At 40.8% G+C, this 19,739-nt stretch overlaps 1 protein-coding gene across 1 annotated transcript in view; it reads left to right on the top strand.

The window, feature by feature from the left end:
• rttn (rotatin) overlaps window positions 1-19,739 on the top strand; it is a 39,811-nt gene that overhangs the window by 5,322 nt on the left and 14,750 nt on the right. Inside the window, exons 8-30 of the mRNA XM_030079408.1 lie at window positions 978-1,146; window positions 2,632-2,822; window positions 3,093-3,208; window positions 4,139-4,306; window positions 4,638-4,850; window positions 5,736-5,848; window positions 5,949-6,075; window positions 6,377-6,502; window positions 6,811-6,927; window positions 7,520-7,659; window positions 8,853-9,024; window positions 9,183-9,282; window positions 9,940-10,025; window positions 10,607-10,724; window positions 11,440-11,536; window positions 11,625-11,690; window positions 11,836-12,027; window positions 13,940-14,182; window positions 14,640-14,796; window positions 16,330-16,496; window positions 17,116-17,335; window positions 18,692-18,817; window positions 19,156-19,266. Coding sequence (XP_029935268.1) covers window positions 978-1,146; window positions 2,632-2,822; window positions 3,093-3,208; window positions 4,139-4,306; window positions 4,638-4,850; window positions 5,736-5,848; window positions 5,949-6,075; window positions 6,377-6,502; window positions 6,811-6,927; window positions 7,520-7,659; window positions 8,853-9,024; window positions 9,183-9,282; window positions 9,940-10,025; window positions 10,607-10,724; window positions 11,440-11,536; window positions 11,625-11,690; window positions 11,836-12,027; window positions 13,940-14,182; window positions 14,640-14,796; window positions 16,330-16,496; window positions 17,116-17,335; window positions 18,692-18,817; window positions 19,156-19,266 — 3,335 coding nt within the window. The remainder of the gene's footprint in view (window positions 1-977; window positions 1,147-2,631; window positions 2,823-3,092; window positions 3,209-4,138; window positions 4,307-4,637; window positions 4,851-5,735; window positions 5,849-5,948; window positions 6,076-6,376; window positions 6,503-6,810; window positions 6,928-7,519; window positions 7,660-8,852; window positions 9,025-9,182; window positions 9,283-9,939; window positions 10,026-10,606; window positions 10,725-11,439; window positions 11,537-11,624; window positions 11,691-11,835; window positions 12,028-13,939; window positions 14,183-14,639; window positions 14,797-16,329; window positions 16,497-17,115; window positions 17,336-18,691; window positions 18,818-19,155; window positions 19,267-19,739) is intronic.

The following is a 19,739-nucleotide window of genomic DNA, read 5'->3' as shown; positions in this document are numbered from 1 at the left end:
GCCTTTGCATGCTTGTTGGTTTTAGTGCATATGTTTCATAATTATACATTTGTAAACTGATTAAAGCTTTCTGAATTCTTTGCCTTTTGAATAAGTGTAGATCCTTTTCCATCAAAATAATTTGGTTTGTTCACAAAGACCCTCTCCTGTGTGTCTCTGTGCCATCACATTGGCTTTGCTGTGCTAGTATTAAGTGTAGCTTACCAAGGACCATACCAGTGATTTTGAATGTTTGGCCCATTTACTACAATTTACCCACATTTTACACTGCAACTAACCATTTTGCAAATCATGTGGGGCTACTATAGATTTCACAACATAATCAAAATCCCTCATGTTTTAAATATGAAGTTTTGGTTGAATCACCCAACTTAAATTTTTCTGCTTCTATGGCTAATAATATAGTTTCTGTTAGACTGTTTCACTCTGCCTAGTTTCATGTCATCAAAACACAACAGTGCTGCTGCTTTTAGAAAAACTAATGACTATGTCATTATGACGGTGATGGAATACAGGTTTGAAGAAAGTTTCAAGTCTCTGAAAGTTCATTTTCATATTATAGTGGAATGAATGGAAACCAATGGCTGAATAATGTTGAGTTCTAAAATACGACGGTTTGCTTCGGGGAAAGATTCTAATTAGATTAGAAACATGAGGTGTAAACATTTTGTAGGTATTACGCTAAACATGCAAAATCACTAGTATGGTACTTTTAAAGGACACCTAAAGTGGGCTGTGATTTCATTCATTAGCTACCTTTTTATCTAATTAACAAGATTAAACAAATTATCAGGCATAGTGCTATCTAATTCTAAGGATTAATTTCTCACAATGGGGTATCATTAACACTGTATTAAATATCCTATCTGCTTTATTCCCCAGAAACTTGTGTTGCACATGTGCAGAATATCTTCAGTTTACATGTATTTCATGAAGATGTTAATATCTCTCTTTTTTGGCTGGCGTTTATTGTTCAGACCCAGTGTCGCAGAACTCGTCCTTGTCTTACTCCCAGGAGGTGCGGGGGACACAGCGCTCCCAGGCCTCGTCCCCAGGGGCAGAGTGCTCTCCCCGGCCCTCTGTTGTCGGACGCACAAGTCAAAGAGCCAGGGGAGATGGCCAAGACGGAGATGCAGCTTCCAACAGGTGTGTGCAAACTGGCAGCTGTGCACATACATGGAATCATGCATGTGTGTGTCCATATTGTATCCTGGTCCTCTGCATGTTTAGTCACCCGGTCAGCTATTCAGTATGTGGTCAAAAAGAATATTCAGATTTTCAACGCATGTCAAAAATCACAAGGGCTCAAGCAGACTTATGGTTGAAAAGACTTACATCTCTTACATCTCTTTTGTTTTCTCTGTGTTACTGATACTCTGCATATCTACCTCTGATACTTCTGCACACTTCTGAGGATCTTCCACAAGTACTATCATGGGGAAATCATTTTTTGAGATGATTCAGCGTTGTTGTTGTGCAGCCACGGTACAGCAGCTCTCCTCTACAAACCTTACATTGAAGAAGACTGTCTTTTATGCTTTGTGGAAATTTGCATGCACTGGGATTTTGTATGTTTAATAATGAAATCATTGCTACTGACAGCAGCAATCCGCATGAGGGCAAATCAATGTAAGAGAATGTGTGGACGCTTGTTTCTTTCTTTCTTTCTTTCTTTCTTTCTTTTTTTATTTTATTAACAACAGTAGCCCTCTAGCGGCTGGTCTGTGGCCATACTCTTGATGTGTTTCAACACTACATTGTTAGTTCCACCCTATTAAATGTATTTAAAGGTATCTCAATTAGAACTGGGCAATATAATAATACTATATCAACATAATGATAGATGACTGAATGTAGTTTGGGATTTTTGGAAATTATAATATTGTGATATGACATAAGTGTTGGGTTTTCCTGGTTTTAAAGCCTGCATTTTAGTAAAGGGAGGCAATTTTCTGAACTTGTGAGACTGGTCCAGTCCTATTATTTGCCTCTACCTGCTTTGTCATCATATCCACATTGGTAGTGATTGTTTATCAGAAATGTCTTTTGTGTCAAGACCTTATGAATGCACCAGTAGTCATCCCAACAGCATTGTCATAATATTGATATTGAGGTATTTGGTCAAACATGTCATGATATTTGATTTTCTCCATATTACCAAGCCATAATGTCAGTATTTAAAAAAGTGACATTACAATAGTAGACATCGATTCCTGCAGTGAATGTTTTTTTGATTTTCATTAGAGATGCACCAATCCACGTTTTTTAGTTCCTACCCGAATCTGATACCTGAATTTGGATATATGCCAATACCGATACAGATACCAGAACTCTTTTTTCTTGAATATTATTATTATCACTATTGTTATTGTTGTTGGTACTATTGGTAAGGTTTTATGAGGCCATGGAAACCACACAACACTTCTTAGCCAACTGTACTAGCTCAGGTAGTTGCAGACTAATGGTCCAGCACACGCGCCAGCTGTACATCTATTTCATAGAATTCTGGGACTACTATCTCTGTAGAAAGGTTTAATTACTAATCATGTGCCACAACATTTTGGCCATTTGTGTAAAATTGCATCATTGCATATTTTATTATGGCAAATAATTGTCTTATGTCTTATCCAGCGGCAGCTCTCACAGGGGTGCAGCAGTGGCCCAGGCCCCCAGGCAGACAACCCAGTCACCTGCAGATGTCACCCACTTGGAGCTGCCCGAGCTGGGTGTGGAAGATATCCTGGAGCTGCAATTGCAGCAGCTCACGTTGGCTCAGTTTACAGTTGCTGTAATGGAGCATGCCATACCGCTGCTTAAGACAGGTAGGTTTTGCTGTCATCTTATTTTAGCAGATGGGGAGGGGGAGAGAGTTTTTTTTTTTTTTTTTTTTTTTTTAAACCAATTATCACCATCTGTTTTTCTGGTGCTGTTTTTCTCACCCTTGTTCTTTTGAGATTGAATATAGGTGAGGTCTAGTAAATATCCCCTCCCCTCTTCCACTACAATGACTATCCAAGAATTCTACTGCTTGTATTTGGTCTTGTCAGAAAATCTCTCTTGCTCTGTTTCTCTCTCTCTCTCTCATTTCTCAGAGGGTTTGCATGTGTTCCAGCGTGTTCTGGAGCTGCTGTGTGATGCTGTCCTCCTGCTTGGGGACAGTGTTTGTGAGCTGGTCTGGGACGATCGCAGCCTGGTGGGGATGGAGCTGGCAAGTCAAAACACAACTCATGACAGCCTCTTATGTAGATGAATGGATACACTTCACTGAAAAGGGGAACTGGGTTGGCCACCAGACAATTTGCCAGAGACACACAGGCATACGGTGCTCAGCTGTCAAGGAGAACTGCGGACATTTGATCAAACTGAATGAATTATATAAGGTTACAAAAGCTCTCAGCTGGTTACAAAGAGCCTCTCACACATACATGCACACCTCATCTGTACCGCTGGGTTCATCATGCACAAGATTGTTGAGTTTAGTAAATGCCCTCATTTATTATGTGTATAAATGTTACAGATTGTGTTAAACTGATGTTTTTAGGTTTTTTTTTTCTCAAGCAGATTCATTTGTTACCCTCCCCGACTGCTTAAAGAATATGTTCCTCTGCAGGGGGACTTATACACTTGTCAAGCCCAGGCCCCTCTGGCCCTCTGCTGTTTAATACATGCCCAGAGCCTAGCAGGCTGAGAACTGTTTTGTCATCTTTATGTGGAGAGCAGCTATTGTGTGCCAGACCTCTAGGTTTTTCCTATGGGAACCGACCAAACTGTTCTTACCAGCCGAGCAATGTGCAGGGCATTTACTGCCCCCTGCTGGTGTGTATAGACCACTGTTCAATTTCCGCTGCAAGAACAAAGTGGCTGAGAATAGATTGTTCCAATTTATTCATACTGAGATAGGGCGGATCTGTATCTCGTCCCAAAATAACCCTTAAATCTGATTACATTCAATTCCTAACCCCTGGAACGAACAATTTTCTCTTGGCTCCCAGCCAGTCGTAGTAACAGTGAGTCTGCCTGTGTCTTTGTGCGTCTGTGTTTATGTGGGCATGCACGTGAGTATGTGCACGTATGTCAGTGCGTTTGTGTGTGTATGTGTGCATATGTTTACATTTATGTCTCTGTGTCTGTGCTGTAGAAGGAGAAGCTGCAAGCCTGTTTGGAACTGCTGGGAGACATCCTGAGCTTCCATCAGAGCTTTCCAGCCGAAGCTACCCACAGTTCTTTGGTACAGCGCCGAATGGCCTACACAGGCACCGCCGTATTCACTGTTAAAATGCTTCAGACTGTCCTCCCTCCTGAGAAGGTATGTGTGTGTTTGAATGTTGTATGCTTGTCTCAAAAATTGATACTTGGTACCAGCACTAGTGTTTCTGGTATCGATAGAATCAACACAACTTGATCCCTCATTCGGTAACTGAGTGTCATTATTCTAACAAAGCCTTAGCCTGCATGTTTAAATACTTGGAACACTTAAAAGATGCATTATTGCGTACAGGAATGTAAATCAGAATGAGAGCACATGATCATACTGTTGTATTGATTGTGTCAGCAGGGTGTATGTTGATTATTTTCCATAATAATTTTACTGCTTCTCCTTAAACAGTAGGAATGTAATATTTCTTAATTTTGCTCAGGCCAGTGACAATCTCCCAGAGAACACCGCAATGGCCATTTTTCATTTGTGCCTGGACACACCCTTGGGGAGTGCATTTCCCAGCATACAAGAGGCAGCGGTGGCCTACCTGGAGCAGGTGAACTCAGACGGCCATGACCTGTACAGAAGGGTGACCCGTGCTGCCCTCTGGATGGAATCCACTTGTATCTTTCTCAAGGAGGCACAGGCAGAGGTATGAGCTGCATCTTAGTAAATATTGGTACAGTATCACTGTGGCACACACACCTTCTGTCGAGAGAAATATGTTATTTTTTTCTAAATATGGCTCATAGCAAAGGCGATATGTGGTACATGTCATAAATGTTGCTGATTATATATGCTTGTGGTCATTTTGAAGATGACATAACTGTAATGCTTTGAAATATGACAACCAAGTAGGGCGTTCATTATTTAAATATACTGTTATCTGTTTGTTTATTTATCTAGGTTTAGCATATTGTTCTGCACAATTGACTCAATTTATAATTCAAGGATTTAGCAGATGCCCTTATCCACAGCAACTTTCAATTAGTAAGAGTAAAATGAGTAAACAGTCTAAGTAGTCAGATAATTCAGTGCCATGAAAACAGATTAAGCCACAACATTAAACAAGGAATGTAAAAACATCATTCCTAGCAGAAGTTATGTTAAGTCAATAAGCAAGATAGCTCATCAGGGTGTTCCATTTCACATATCTTGCCGTTATGCCTAATGGGTGTTCTTGTATTTTAACTAAATTGTGAATAAAGAACTTAGACAGAGAAACTGAGACAAGTGTAAGTATAATAAAATAATAATAGTAATAATAATGATAACAGCATAAGAAGGGGATTTCTCGATTTGTTTGTGCCCCTAACTCGCAGATGTAACTGTCACATGCATATTTTATATTGGCACAGGGGTTAGAGTGCAGGGCTAGGAACCGGCAGCTCCCCTTGCAGCAGGAGTGAGTCTGGCTCAAGGCCACTACAGCAGGAGTGAACCTGTGACCTTCCAGTCACAGCAAAGCCTGTTTAACCTGTAGGCTAGTTCTGGCATATATTTTTTCATTACTTTCCTCCTTTATTTGTTCTTGCAGGGGGAGAAGAACTGGCTAGAGCTGCTGGAGCTGGCAGACAAAGCTATAGACGGTCTCCCATATCACCAGCACTTACCCATCATCAAGGAGTGCATTGATATCTGCTCTTATTTGTAAGATAAAACATTCAGCTGAATATTATATGTTTTTATGTTTACATTCTCTGTGGGTGCAGTTTTGTTCCATGCTGTGTTTTCTGTTCCCTGTCATGAGGTGGAAGTTTGATCAGCCCAGTCCACTCCTCCAGACTGAGAGCCAGAAAGTTTTCCTCAAGCTGCTGTCCCATCCTTTACTGCCTGTCAAGACAGAGACCTACATCTGCACTTTAAACTTGGTCAAGGTCAGAATGTATGCAGTGAAGGTTACATAGGCAGTGAGTTGTTAATGTACAAGGTCATTGCACAGTGAGCTAATGTTAGTTTGTTTGGTGGGGCATTCATGTATGATTAGGTTGAACAAAGATGAATAAATCAGATATTTGGCAGTGCATTAACAGCTGTTGCTCATGTTGCTCATTTACTATTAGATATATATGGTTGCATTCAAAGTGAATTACTTGGTTGTGTGAGTAAGTTCGAGATTGAGGCTTATTTAGGTTATTCTTGGTGTGATTACATATTGATGACAAATAACGCCCACAGGACTGCCTTGGCATACAGAATGTGTCCCGGCTGGCGTCAGCAGCCTGTAGTCAAGTCCACTTCCTGCTCCACCACAGGGTGCTCTATGAAATCAGTGCCTTTGGCCTCCAGGACTCTGCAGAGAAGGTGGGCTACCAAAATGTTTGTATACCTGTACTTGTGTTTTTGCGAGACGCAGTTTGATCCATAGATCCTTTGCAGTGAACACATTTTCTGCAAAGCGAACTTGTTTTAGCCGGGCATCATTTCTTCAAGTTATGTTTTTAAAGGATTTGTGCACTTTAAAGTGCTGTTAAACTTATTTCTCACTGGTGGCTTGTAGTGTTGGATGTTTAATGCATTCTGTCTGTTACTTATAGTACCTGCTATTAAAAACTTTATAACCAGTGCTTTATCTCCCACTGTGATTTCATTAGTTAACCTGTGATCCTCAGGTGAATGTTGCTGCCAAGGATATTCTGCTATATCTGCTCAAGGGGCGATTGATGATGACAGCAACAACCTGGGACAGATTTAATGAGGCACTTTACCCGGTCATCCCAGTATTACAGGTGTTGTGTTCTCTCAAGAGGCTTGATCGTATTTGTATTACAGTGCTCATGAAGCAGCATCACATTTGGTTCTTATTACATTTTATTTACAGATTGAGAAAAGCAACAGTCATGTATTTTCCCCCACAATCAAAACAAGTATGATCAAAAGTGCAATTTTAACACTCTTGGACCACAAAGGCTGCATATTGAGCTGCCAGCGAGAAAAATTTAGTTATTCATTCATTTACATATTCTGTGTGATATTGTTTCCTTTTTTGGTGGGAAAAACAAGCTTTTATTAATTGTTCACTTTCCGGCAACAGAAAGCCAGGAAATTTTTCATGAATATACATGAGATTTTGACTAGGTTGTCAAGTGTGATTTAATTCAAGGCGGCCATTCAGAGATGGGCCCACCATGTCAACAAGAGGCGAAATGAAACCGCTCGTAATCAAACGATGCATATTTATTTACTGTTATGCTGCTTAGCTGGAATTCCCTGTTGTTCTCCCCATTGTCTGCCAAGGCATTCTGAACTGTGTGTGTTTGTCTCTGTGTGTGTGTGTGTGTGTGTGTGTGTGTGTGTTTGTTTGTGTGTGTCGGGGGGCAGGGTTACACAAGCACTGAAGAGCCGCTAGGAAACTGTGTCCTGCTGATAAGTGACATGTCGGACATAGCAAGAGACGATGTGTTTCCAAACACGACCAAGCTGAAAGCGGCGCTTCGACTCCTTTTCACCAAACAGCCCACGTGAGTGCGGGCTCTGGGTTAAGCTTTTGTCTGTTTGTGTTTGTGCCTGTGTGTGTTTGTTTATGTGTTTGTGCCTGTCCAGATGTGTGTACGTACCAGGGGTGTGCATACTGTGTGTGTGTGGTGCTGGCCTGGTTTGTGTTTCTGCTCTGTGTGTGCATGTGTGAAACTGTTTGATGAATCTGACGTTCAGTCTCGGGAGTTTTGTGTGAACCAGGCAAACATCTGAGAGTCAGAATATTTTGCTCTACAAGACGGTGATGGACATATTACCACTGTCGATTGCTGCCAAGTGATGTGCTCATCAATTTATCTCAGCTCTCTGTGAGACTTATGTAAAACAGCTATCCTGTCCCATTCTGTGAATATTGATGAACCTGGGAAATTAACACCGGACGCTAGCTAGTTAGTAGACAAGCGTTGGTAAATTTTGTCGCCCACTGAACAGTTTCTTCTCCTCCGGCTTCTTTTGTTGGTAATCACTCATTATTTGGATATTCTGTTAAATAAAATAAAACAATTTGGTTCGTAAATTTTGGAATTGTGCCGTGCAGGCTGTGTGAAAGTAGATAAAGTTCCACTTTTACCTAAATGTAACGATTTTGTTCTGATTTGTGTTCAGAGCAGACTCTGAAAAAAATTAAGCTTTTCAAAGGAAAAGAGGAAGTCCAAGATGTCCAGCTTGTGCCTTTTGCCCTTTTTAGTCCAACCGTATCATATAAAAGCCAACATTAATCTTGTGTTGCAGAGAGAGAGAGGAATTGGGACTTCACTCTTCCAAACCTTAAGCCTCTGAAATGAATTGGCACAATGAATGAGGAAATATTAGCCTTTTTATTACGTTTTTTGGGGTAATTGTAATAATATTAAGAAGAAGAAGAAGCCAAAAAGGAATAAATAATAATTCTAAGCAACACAAGAGGAAGATTTGTAAAACTGGCCCAATCAATGGGAATAAATGAATGTGTAGAGTACTACACTAAAATTAACTCTAATAGGCAGCTTTGAATATTTATACATGCTAGTTCCATATTTCAAATTGAAGTTATTGCCTGTTACCTCAGTGTTTTTCTGTCAACTGAACTATGTATTCTGAGATTCCTGGAGCTCACTGAGATCTCAGACATTACTGCAAAGGAAGTCATTGTGATTTTCATATTTAAGTTTACAAAAGTTCCTTCGAATATTAACAGGGTGAGAGTGGCAGCAGTGCATCACATCTTGCCCCACCTAACCAGCGCAGAGGGGGCAAACACAGTCAGACCAGACCTGGACCAACCAGTGCTCTCCTCCCTGCCCAATCTCTACTGCCTTAGAAACACCTCGGACATCACACTGGACACCAGCAACAAATCCTTCCTTAAAGTATGCATATAATTGGCACATAACTGCATGCCTGTTTGTATGTTTGTATTAACCTAAAATGTATCAATGCACATAAATCATGCAACACACATAATACACATACACAGGGCACATGCTGTATCTGTATCTGTATCTGTAAAATCTATTGTGTTGGGTAGGTCGAGTCGGTGGAGAAGCTCTTTGGTGTCCTGACGTCTGACACTGTTGACCTGTCATTGAGAAGGTCGGCCGCTGAGCAGCTGGCTGTAGTGCTACAAGGTAAGGTGTCAGTATTAAAACTTGTACCATTTACACCTGTCATATCCACTGATCCGCCACGTTATCTTATGTTTCCATTCTACAGTCTTAGTTCAGTCAGGCTAATATTTTAACTACCCTCTTAGCCTACTTCTTTGTATTTCTTCTACATGGCTTTCAGACCTTGTAGGTGCAAATTTTGGCTGGTACACTTGAATCTCCACTCACCGATTCCTTTCCAAATCTTTGATTTCTACATTGATGGCATACTAAATACAAGCATCCATTTTGGCAGTATGTTATAATAGCAGAACATAAATGACAACCATTAGCATTCTCCTCATAGTGAATTTGGGAATAGCGGTGAACTGTAGTAGATCTATATTCCATGTTGATTTGCCTGAATTGTCAGTGATATACCATGCTGTTTTTTAAATGAGTGCTTTGAAAGGTCTAATCAAATGTTTGGTTGAAACATTGTATATCGTCTTGATATAAGCATGAAAAACTTCAAAAGTTTACATTCTGTTTGATCTGAGTGCCCTTGTAAAAGCGATTTATGTTGTGTTTATGTCTTTGCACAGCCATATGTTTTAGGTAAACAGACAAAAGTAAATACTGAGGAGTATACAAATGTTTGTTGTCAGCATATGGAATTGTTTTCTTATTTCCCCACAGACACAACAATGCACCCAGTGCTGAAGAATCTCAGCATAACAGACAAAGCCATTGCTTTCATTACTGAGAGTGTAAATGGCAACAAGGTAGTAACAACAAACCACTATTGGCAAACTGATAAATGTATGTGTGCTGGGTGAATGAGTATTGAGACTTTGCAAAATAAAACAAATGCTGTGCCTCTGTATGTCGGTGCTTGTTCATGCGTGTGTATGTTAAGTACATGTTTTGCTGACAGATGTTGAGGAGGCTCTCTGAGTCATGCATGATTGCAGAATGAATGGCCTGACTTAATTGTGTCAGACAGGCCCTGATCAGCAGTGATTTCTGCCCTCTGGTTACTGCAGTGTGTCGATCACTCCCAGGCTTTGCATTAGAAGCTGCTTATGGAAGTCCAGCATGTCTGGCTGCATGGAGGTGGAGGAACACAGAAAACAACTGGTTTCAGCTAACCAGAGTGGCATGGCTGCACGTTGGCCCTCTGTTGCTTGAAACACACACAGTCATAGAATTTAGGTCTCGATTATGTGAAGTGACAGAGAGCATGAGGAGATCATGTGACATTTGTGAGAGAGAGAGAGACAAAGAGAGCGCAGAGAGAGAAAATGTACTGTTTGTGTTTTCCCTGCAATTAAACACCAAGCGTGAATGTTCCTGCTCTCCCCAGAGCTTGGACTGCCTGTTGGAGCCATGTGTGTGTATCCTGAGGAAGCTGGTGTATGCTGATCCATCTCTGAGGCACAGCCTGGCACAGCGCACCCCCCTACTCCTCACATTGCTCAGGGGTACATTCACAAGACAACTCATTAAGTAACACTCACAACTATGCACATTATATTGTGTAGCTCAGGGCTGCATTCACAACAAAGATGACAAGTCATTCGTTGACGCATAGCCCTTAACCATGTTATCACACTGCAAAGTGGCATGCTAGTATGATGCAACTCATTGTTATTGAGCTCAGCTCAACGCCAGCACATTCTTAAAGGGTTTTATCTGCAGTGCTGTACTTGGTAATTACAGCAAACCTCATTTCTGTTGCATGACTTACTTTGCAAACCTGACCACCACCTATTATTAGAATTTTTAGACCATTTAAACTATTGGTATGTTCACATAATGTAGTTGCAGGTTTTTTTTTTTTTTTTTTTTTTTTTTAACATAAAGTGTATTTTAACATAAAATACAGTTTATCAACAAATAGTTTCTGAGAATATTTGCCTATTTAACATCCTTTATGTATTGTGCTGAGTGCAGGTAAAACTCTAAAGTTGTCACGCCTCGCATCAAGACATCAGGCAATAAATAAAACACCATGTAAACAAAGCCTAGTGGTGGGCTTTGTCTCAAGAGCCAAACTTCAGTTATGGATTGAGCTTTTTAGTGTTTGTTACTGAGATGAATTTTCAGACTGTCACATATTTAAATTTATTAATGAGCTCTAGCGATAAAGTTTAGGGTGTGCGCATATAAATTGTATTTGTATTGCCTTTGTTATAGCTTCCTTGATACTGGCGGAGAGCAAAGGCAGTGGAAGTGAGATTGCTGTACTGATGTCTTTACTGCTTTTTGATGAGATTGCCAGTGTTGAAATATGGTAAGAATTTTTATCCTCGTTCAACTTGCCATGGTTCTGGTAACAATATGCAGCTCAGAGATGCACAACTTTGTTTTATCCATACTAGGTCGGACAAATCTAACACAGATGGGAACCTTGCGCCATTCTCCCTTCCGCTGTCAGTAACACGCAGGTAACATTTAATCAGTTTAATAATGATCTCAATCTACCGTGAAAAGAAGAGCATTCATACTTGCACTGTGGTTTCTTTTAAAGCCCACCCTCTCCTTACCAGCAACCCATTTCTAACAAATCTCATCTGTTAACTTTTCTCTCAGGTACAACATCCCATTCCAGGCAGCAACCCATCATGTTGTCAGCCCGTACTGCTGTGTCCTGCCCCCATCCTCTGACCTCCTGACCCTGGCTCCTGCCCGTCATGCCCTGCAGCTGGCCTGGAACACCGCATGGCATTCTGGGATAGACAGCGTCCTCCAGGACCTACATAGCATCTGCAGTGATGTCACAGAGTAAACCCATCTGTATTTATTACTGTCATGCATGCATCATGGGTGTTGAGATAATGTTTATTTAGTCAGTTTTCATTTGTCTTGGCATAGAGCTTGCAATTGTAAAACAGATTAGAGACCAAGGTATCAGGGGGAAGTAAATTGTGCCTGATTGCAGTAGAGAGGGGAAATAGGCTAACCTAAGTATTTATTTGTTCATTTAATTATCAAATTATAATTTTTCTCGGAGGAATTTGTAGGGAGAATACTTTGTTTTTAGTGCTGTTAAGAGATTACAGTGTATTTTGTTCTGTTTAAAGAAAGAAATTTGTGAGAGAAACTTTTCACAGTAATAATATGGTCAAAAAATCCTGATGCCACGTCACTCCTATGGATTCAGCTGGAGCTCATGTTTCCTGAAAAAATTAGTTTCAGAGGCTTGGCGTCATATGTTTCATCCATCTTCATTTACGCTTAATGTGGCCTAATGCAAACAAATGCATGTGTCTCTCACACAGGTTTAACCAGCTTAATTACAGCAAAGGAGTTTTAAACACACTGTAGATAGATCAATCCACGTGGAACTAAATTTCATACAGTGCTGTCATTGGGAAACAAGCACCTGTTTAGGAATGTCATCAAGATGGATTAGTCTACAGGGAAATGTACATTCAGGCTAGGGCTGGATGATATGGCCGCAAAAGTTATCACAATATGTTTTTTTTTTTATATTGATAGATTTCAATAATTTACAATTTTAGGAATATTCTTTTTAGGAAAGAACCCACAGAAACCAGATGGCATTAATTATGGTTTATAATATACTGTTTTTTTTTATCATCAGAACAAATAGGTGACAAACATTCAACAGAACCTACATGGCTTTAGGCAAGCAAACACAATTGTTGGTTGTCGAACTTGTGAAATTTGACTGGTTGTAGAAGCAGGGCTGGGCTGTTGGCTGCTACTTGGGGCAGGCTGAGGTTAGCATGATGATGCAAACTCATGCTTTGTAGTGCTAGGTGTGGTGCTACCTTTTGAGATGATTGAGGAGGTTGGTGGTGTTTCCCATTCTACTGGGACCAGTCACTGAAATAATTTGAACCTAATGCTGGTCTGTGCTTGGTAAGACTTGAGGTAGCCGAATCATTTCCAAAAATCGGAAGTGGTATACCCTGTCTTTGGTATACTTTCTTTTCTTTATCTTTGGCAACAGTTTCCCTGGACTCGGTTTCACTCCTGCAGCCGCTTATTTTTTCTGAGTAACATTAGGCTACGCTATACAGCTGGTCATCCTGAGCCAAAAACATACGTCAACCCCTCATACCGCATGTTGGTTTCTTGGCTGTATGATTGGCTCTTCTTGTAGTAGGGGTAAACAGACTCAAAAATAACTATATTGAAAATAAATCTCAGGAGTTTATCATTGTTACTGTAGAGGATTTTAACTTGAAAATTATCAGGATCGTTTTATCATCCAGCCCTCATTCAGTGGTATCTCATTTAGGCCCAAAATTTTGTGTCAAGTACACCTATAAGTACATAACTCTTCAAACATTTTTGAGTGTCATATTTTCATGACACAAATAAAACAGATTTATTGTCATTTTTTAGACTATTTTCTTTTGATTGTAGTTGATGTGCTGATCCAAAGAAGGGTCCCTGTTATATGAGAATTGACAGGGAGCCTTCTTTGGATGATTCATAATGGTCTTATCACTCCAGATTGCTGATCAAATATCTGTGAGTAAATGAGGTCATCAGTATGCTTCTGGGGATGCTTCTTATGCAACACAGCTGTCACCGCAGAAGAATTATATAACCTAATTTAGAATATCTCCATTAACATCGCCATCACTTTTCTTTCACTATTTTTGCACCATTTTTCAAACACTCTATCTTATTTATTTACTTATGTACTTATTTTTCCCAGGTTCCACAGTGACCTGAAGTTGGCAGAGGCACAGGTAGTGTCACTGCGGGCATCACACCTTCCGACCGGGCTACAAGATTGCATCCAGGCCATCGTCATGGCAGAGGGACACAGTTCTGTAACCTCTGCCCTCTCCAGGCTCAGTCTCTACTTGCTGACTGACAGACTGGCGCTCCCTCACATCCACACCCACAGCTGCAGGGACACTCTTCGCTGCCTCTCGTGGCAGTCTGCTATAACCAGGTACATTCAAAATAAAACGACTGGTCAACACATTAAATTTCCCTCAGAGAGGTGTGAAGAACCTTTGCTCGGTTTCACAAAAACATTGAAAATATCAGGTTACATCCCCTGCTTGTCAACGGCTGTCTCTTCTGGTTCCTGTGTTTCCGCTGTTTGGAGCCCATTTCACTCCGGGTCCTAGAACAGACTGCATGTGAAGTGCTTTTGTTTTTCTGCTTCAAGGTTTCCCGATAATACTACTACCCTTACTAATCATAGAAATAATATGATTAAGAACAAGGAAAATTTCAGAAGAAGAATTTAATTAGAAAAATGAAATATGGAAACTTTTGTTTATTTGGAAATTAGCATACGTAACTAAATAATATTAGCCAAGTTATTATGCAGTGGCCCTGGAGTATTTTCATCTCAGCCTCTTCCTCTCTCTCTCATGGCGTCTTTCCCTTCCTCCCTGCAGGTTTCTCCAGGTGCGTCCAGCCTGTGTGGAGGATGAGAGGTTGCTAGTGGGCATTGTTGCATTTTTGAATGCCCACTTCAGACAGATGCACAACGAGTCTGCATCTGACCCTGAGGACAAGGACCTGCGCTGGATACTGGAGCTACTTCTCAACCAGGTGCAGATGATTTTTTTCTTTCTGGCCATGAAGGAATGTCAGTACTCAATACATGACCGTAGTTTTTTTTTTCTCTGTTACGATGGGTTAGGACTCAGAATAATGTCTTAAGCCCTCTTCTTCAGTGATAGGGTCAAGTGAAAGCCATTCACTGAGTGAAGTGTAAGAGTTGTTAAGGAATATTCCACCAGTTGGAGCTGGACATTAATCAAACTCTCACCGTCCCCTAACTCCTGCTGTAAATTTGATGACTATTAATATGATAAAGGGGACTTTGAGAGGGAAGCTGGCCCTTTGTGCTCCCACTGTCATCTTCAATATATTTCCCTCTCCTTCAGCTCTAAAATAACTAGATCTTGATTCTGCCCCAATGCTCCAAACGTGTCTTATCATACCATAACAAATTATCTTCTACACATAATCTGTGTACTCTGCTGTAATTTTTAATGTGTGCGTACTTGTACATATTATTTGCGTCTATTGGAGGTATTTGCATCTGTGTTGCTTAGTAACCTAGTTAGACTCCCCTCCCACTGCGGAACACAGTGTTATATATGTGTAATCAAAGCATGAGTAAATCACATGCAGTCAGACAACCCAAACATATTACTGTCTCATTACATGTATCACAGCATACCACTTCAGACTCACAGCACAGATTGTTTTCCTGAGCTGTTAAAACCGAGCCGGAATCATATTTTTGCCTGAGGAGAAGAATCACAGCACTCTCTTAGTGAGGAAAGCTACTTTTAGGATTTAATCAGTCTCACCTTGAGTTTCTCATTAATGTGTGTGTAAACAATCGGCCCTCCCCTGGTGGCTAAAGCAGACTCTTGAATGCCTGGTAGGGGTGAGCAGCTCAGCTCTGCTCTGACTTCTCTGTAATTACTGGGCTGTTTCGGGAACATCTGTCTCTCAGTGAAGAATGCTCCATGTTTGGCACTCCTAGACCTCAGTTTTGTAGGAAGAGATGAATGGAACAAGTGCTTCCTCAACTCCACCTGCGAGCATCTTGCCCCATCCTGAAACCCCAACATCTAGTGGTCAGTGTGTTTGAATTTAACAAGTTGCATGGTGGGCTGATAAATTACTTCTGATATTTTTTAAGGGAAATCTATGGTTTAAGTGTGATTTTACATTGGTAAACCATTAATCACTCTTCAGGAGAGTAGCCCATTTTCTTGAAAATGTATTAGACCCATCAAAGTCAAACATCACCTTTAACATGCGGGATGCATTTAATTAAATTTGTGTGTCATCACATCAAATAATAAGAATAATCATAACTTTAAGCAAGAGCTGTACAGGAAGGCTTGGAAATAAGATTAACACAATACGTAGAGATAAAAAAGCAACACATTCAAAAGAAATGTGGTTAAAAATAAACATAATTACATGGGAAAATAATGAAAAAAAAAATGATGAAAGTTAGAAATAAGCAAACAAAGAAACAACCCAGCATAAAAATCATTTCATGAATGCCAAAAACTAAGCAAATAATCTGACACTGTATTCATCTATTCCTCCACTTAGGACACTGTGTCCCTCCTGGATCTGCTGCTCGGTGTGGAGACCCAGACCTCCAGTCAGAGTCAGGGGGGACCAGAGGAGCTGAAGAACCAGGTCAGCCAGAGACTTCAGAGAGAGCTCACCAGCTTCTTTAACACCCTACTCCAACGTCTCACACACACCACTGACAGGTAGGGTGCTGTTACTGATTATACAAACACACACGCAGAAATTACACGTTATGTAAAATGTGCAGAATCGCAAGACGTGACCTGACTGCTGATGATAGAAATGGATCATTATTTTTTCAGGCCTCATTATGTTTTTTTGCAGCCTAAATGATAGTGGTAGAGTTTTGAATGAAATGGCTTTTATAATTCTAGAGAAAAGTTCTTCTCATAGTAGGACAGATATGAGTTAGCATTTATCTGCCAAGTGAATGTACAGTATTGAATTCTTTATTGACAATAGCTAGCTCAAGGCCATGGAGGCGTTATTGACTTTTCCAACATGCTTCTACTAGGAGTATGCCAGAATATTTTCTTCATTTCCAATGAATCAATTTTTCCTTATGAAAAATAAATTAAAGGATCATAATTATTACTGTGTGAGCAAATGTGAAGGACGAGTGTACTCTGATGTAATGTTATTCAGCCTGCCTGTGGGCTTAGAAAATTGTTTAATATCATCAGAGCCATAAATGAGAGGTGGAGTGTGCTTCAACTATCAACTGTATCTGATTTCTCCTCCTCTCTTTGCTGCATGCCTCTCTGCCTTCCTGTCTGCCTATCTGCTTGTCTTTCTCTCCAGGCTTTGTTTGGCACTAGCGGGACCCTTCAAGAGCCAGCTGGCAGTTTGTTTGCTCCAGAGCTTGCGGGTGTCTGATGCCCCACGTTTCTACGGTTTACCCAGCCTGGAGAGGACGCTGCTGGGTATGGTCAGCCTTACAGCCCAGCCTGGCTGGAGCTCCCACTGCCCAGACCTGGAGCCTGTCTCCCTGTGCTCCAAGTACCTCAGTGGACTGTTGGAGGTGTGTCTCTAATTGTGTTTTGCAACATATGTGGTGTATGTGTGTGTGTGTGTGTGTGTGTGTGTGTGTGTGTGAAGCTCCCTTTCTTTATGCGTGTGTGCATATTGACGTGTTGCATGGGCATATCCAAATCCCCTTCTCTCTCAACAGCTATCATAATGCCTGAATGCCTACGGAAATGAATGAAGGCAAAAAACACGGTACTATCTGTGGAATTAATTAAAATCAAGCCAAATATGGTTATTAAACATGAATTGCAATAGGTAGAATTTTCATTGATTCGATATGCCACACTGCGAAGGTGCTGATGAGGATAATCAACCTTGCCTATTCCATCTGCTCTGCTGTTCAACAGTCCATAACAGAGTAGTGTAACAGAGAAAACCACCTTGCACAGCATTAATAAGCACAGAGGTGTCCAACCTTTTATTTTTGCTTTGGACTTAACATCCCTGTGGAGCAGACTGCCATCCCAGTGTATTTAGTTTGTCTTAATGGGCAAATTTAGTGGGCATGAGTTAAGATTAGGTGAAGCTTATTTTCTTATTCAGTGGAAATCTCGGGTGGCTTAACTCATCTCTCTGATTACAGCCTGATATTTAGCCCTCCCCTTGCTCCACCTCTCCCCCTACTCCTGTTGCCCGAGGGCCCTAAAGCTCAGCAGCAGGCTTTGGCTTCTCCTCTTCATCTGCTCCTCAGTGCTTTCCCACAACTTGATGGCACATCAAAGCATAACAGTTAGTCTCAGTTGTATTTAGCTTTCATTTAGATCCAGTGGGTTGCATGACAAACATTCAGTCATCAGTAAGCCAGTAACAAATATTTTGGTTCGTTCTCCTTACTTCATTGTTCAAATGAAGAAAACTGAAAAATGAAGAATTGTGTGTGTGTGTGTGTGTGTGTGTGTGTGTGTGTGTGTTTTAAGATAGTTACTTGGCATTGCAGTATTACAGTAAAACAAGACACAGTCTCTTAAAAATGTAAAAATCTGTCTTATGTTCTTTTAGAACTGGTAGATGCACAATTAATTGGATTAATTTATTAGAGGAGAATTTATTAGAGACAGTACTGAAGCCACTTTGTCGGCCACTCTGCAAAATCAAGACATACAGTGCTGGCAAATGCAGCCAAACAGATACTGTGCACTGTCAGAGCCAGGGGTGGGGGTGGGGGTGGGAAGCAAAGAGACGATCATTTTATCGAAAGGCTGACTCTTGAGTTGACTCTGGAAATTTTTATAATAGTTGGATACAGCCCTAATCTTAACCTTTCAACTTTATTGTACAACACATGAAACACATGATTGCATTGAAGTGCTTTTTAATCCAAAATCCAAAACATGGTTCCTGCATGTAGGTGATCTCCTCATTCTATGTCGAGTGGGGTGGGAACTCCATGTCCTTCATGGGGAAAGGTGTGACCAAGAACGCCGTCATCTGCCTGCTTCACCTGTCCCATGAGATGATGGCCAACAGTGACAAGGTTAGTGTCAACTCCACTGTTTTGAATAGAATAATTGATTTGATTAATAATATGCATTGCACTAACCCGCTGTTGGTACACAGAAGAAGTATCTCATTGACCACAGCCAATGCATAGTGAGTTTGACATTACCCTGTTTTTCTAAAGCATGGATTCATTTTTGTCCTTTTTCCTATCTGAGAATTGTGGGTTTTATTTCATGATTCTATAGTAAATGGTTACCAAAGAACTGATTGGCAGACAATGTGAAACACAGAATGATACTGTGAAGACATTACAGATGGTGAGGAGGAAAATAAAAAATTGAATGTCTTGTCATTTCATTCTGTCTCCTTCAGGACTTCATTTCCCAGTGGTCTTTGGGGCATGAAACAGGTTCGGAGGAGGCTAGTGGTTCTCAGTTGGGACTGGCCTGGCTCATTCCGCTATGGGTGGACCGAGATCCAGAAGTATGGGCAGCTCAGCAGCAATTTAAACACACTTGAACACCCACTATAACACACCACAATCTGTTCAACTCCACTCCACAAACTCTTTCTGTCATGAAAAATGAAGTTTCTAGACGCTTGGCTTTTGGGACAAAACGAAACCCACAAGAGCCAAAAAAAAAAAAAAGTCACAGACAAAGAGAAGCACATGACAGCTAGTCATCCCAAATTCTCTCTCTGTCTCCAAATGTGAGTTCCCACAGAAGTCAGTCTAACAGGCTCCCTTGACAAGATAGGATCTTTCTTTTGCTGTCGTCAATGTAAATGCCAGTCTGGCAGTATGCATAACCAATGTACTCACATTCACATTTAAAACAGCGCAGAGAAGTTCCCTGTGACTTCAGGGACATCCACAGTGTCAGGTATCCGTCACTTTTTAATCTGCTGATGTGCACACACCCGGGAGGTTTAATTTAATCATGCACACATTCATC

This window comes from Myripristis murdjan, chromosome 20 (assembly GCF_902150065.1).
Source record: "Myripristis murdjan chromosome 20, fMyrMur1.1, whole genome shotgun sequence".
Taxonomy (NCBI): Eukaryota; Metazoa; Chordata; class Actinopteri; order Holocentriformes; family Holocentridae; genus Myripristis; species Myripristis murdjan.
This window is presented reverse-complemented; position numbering and strand designations above follow the sequence as displayed.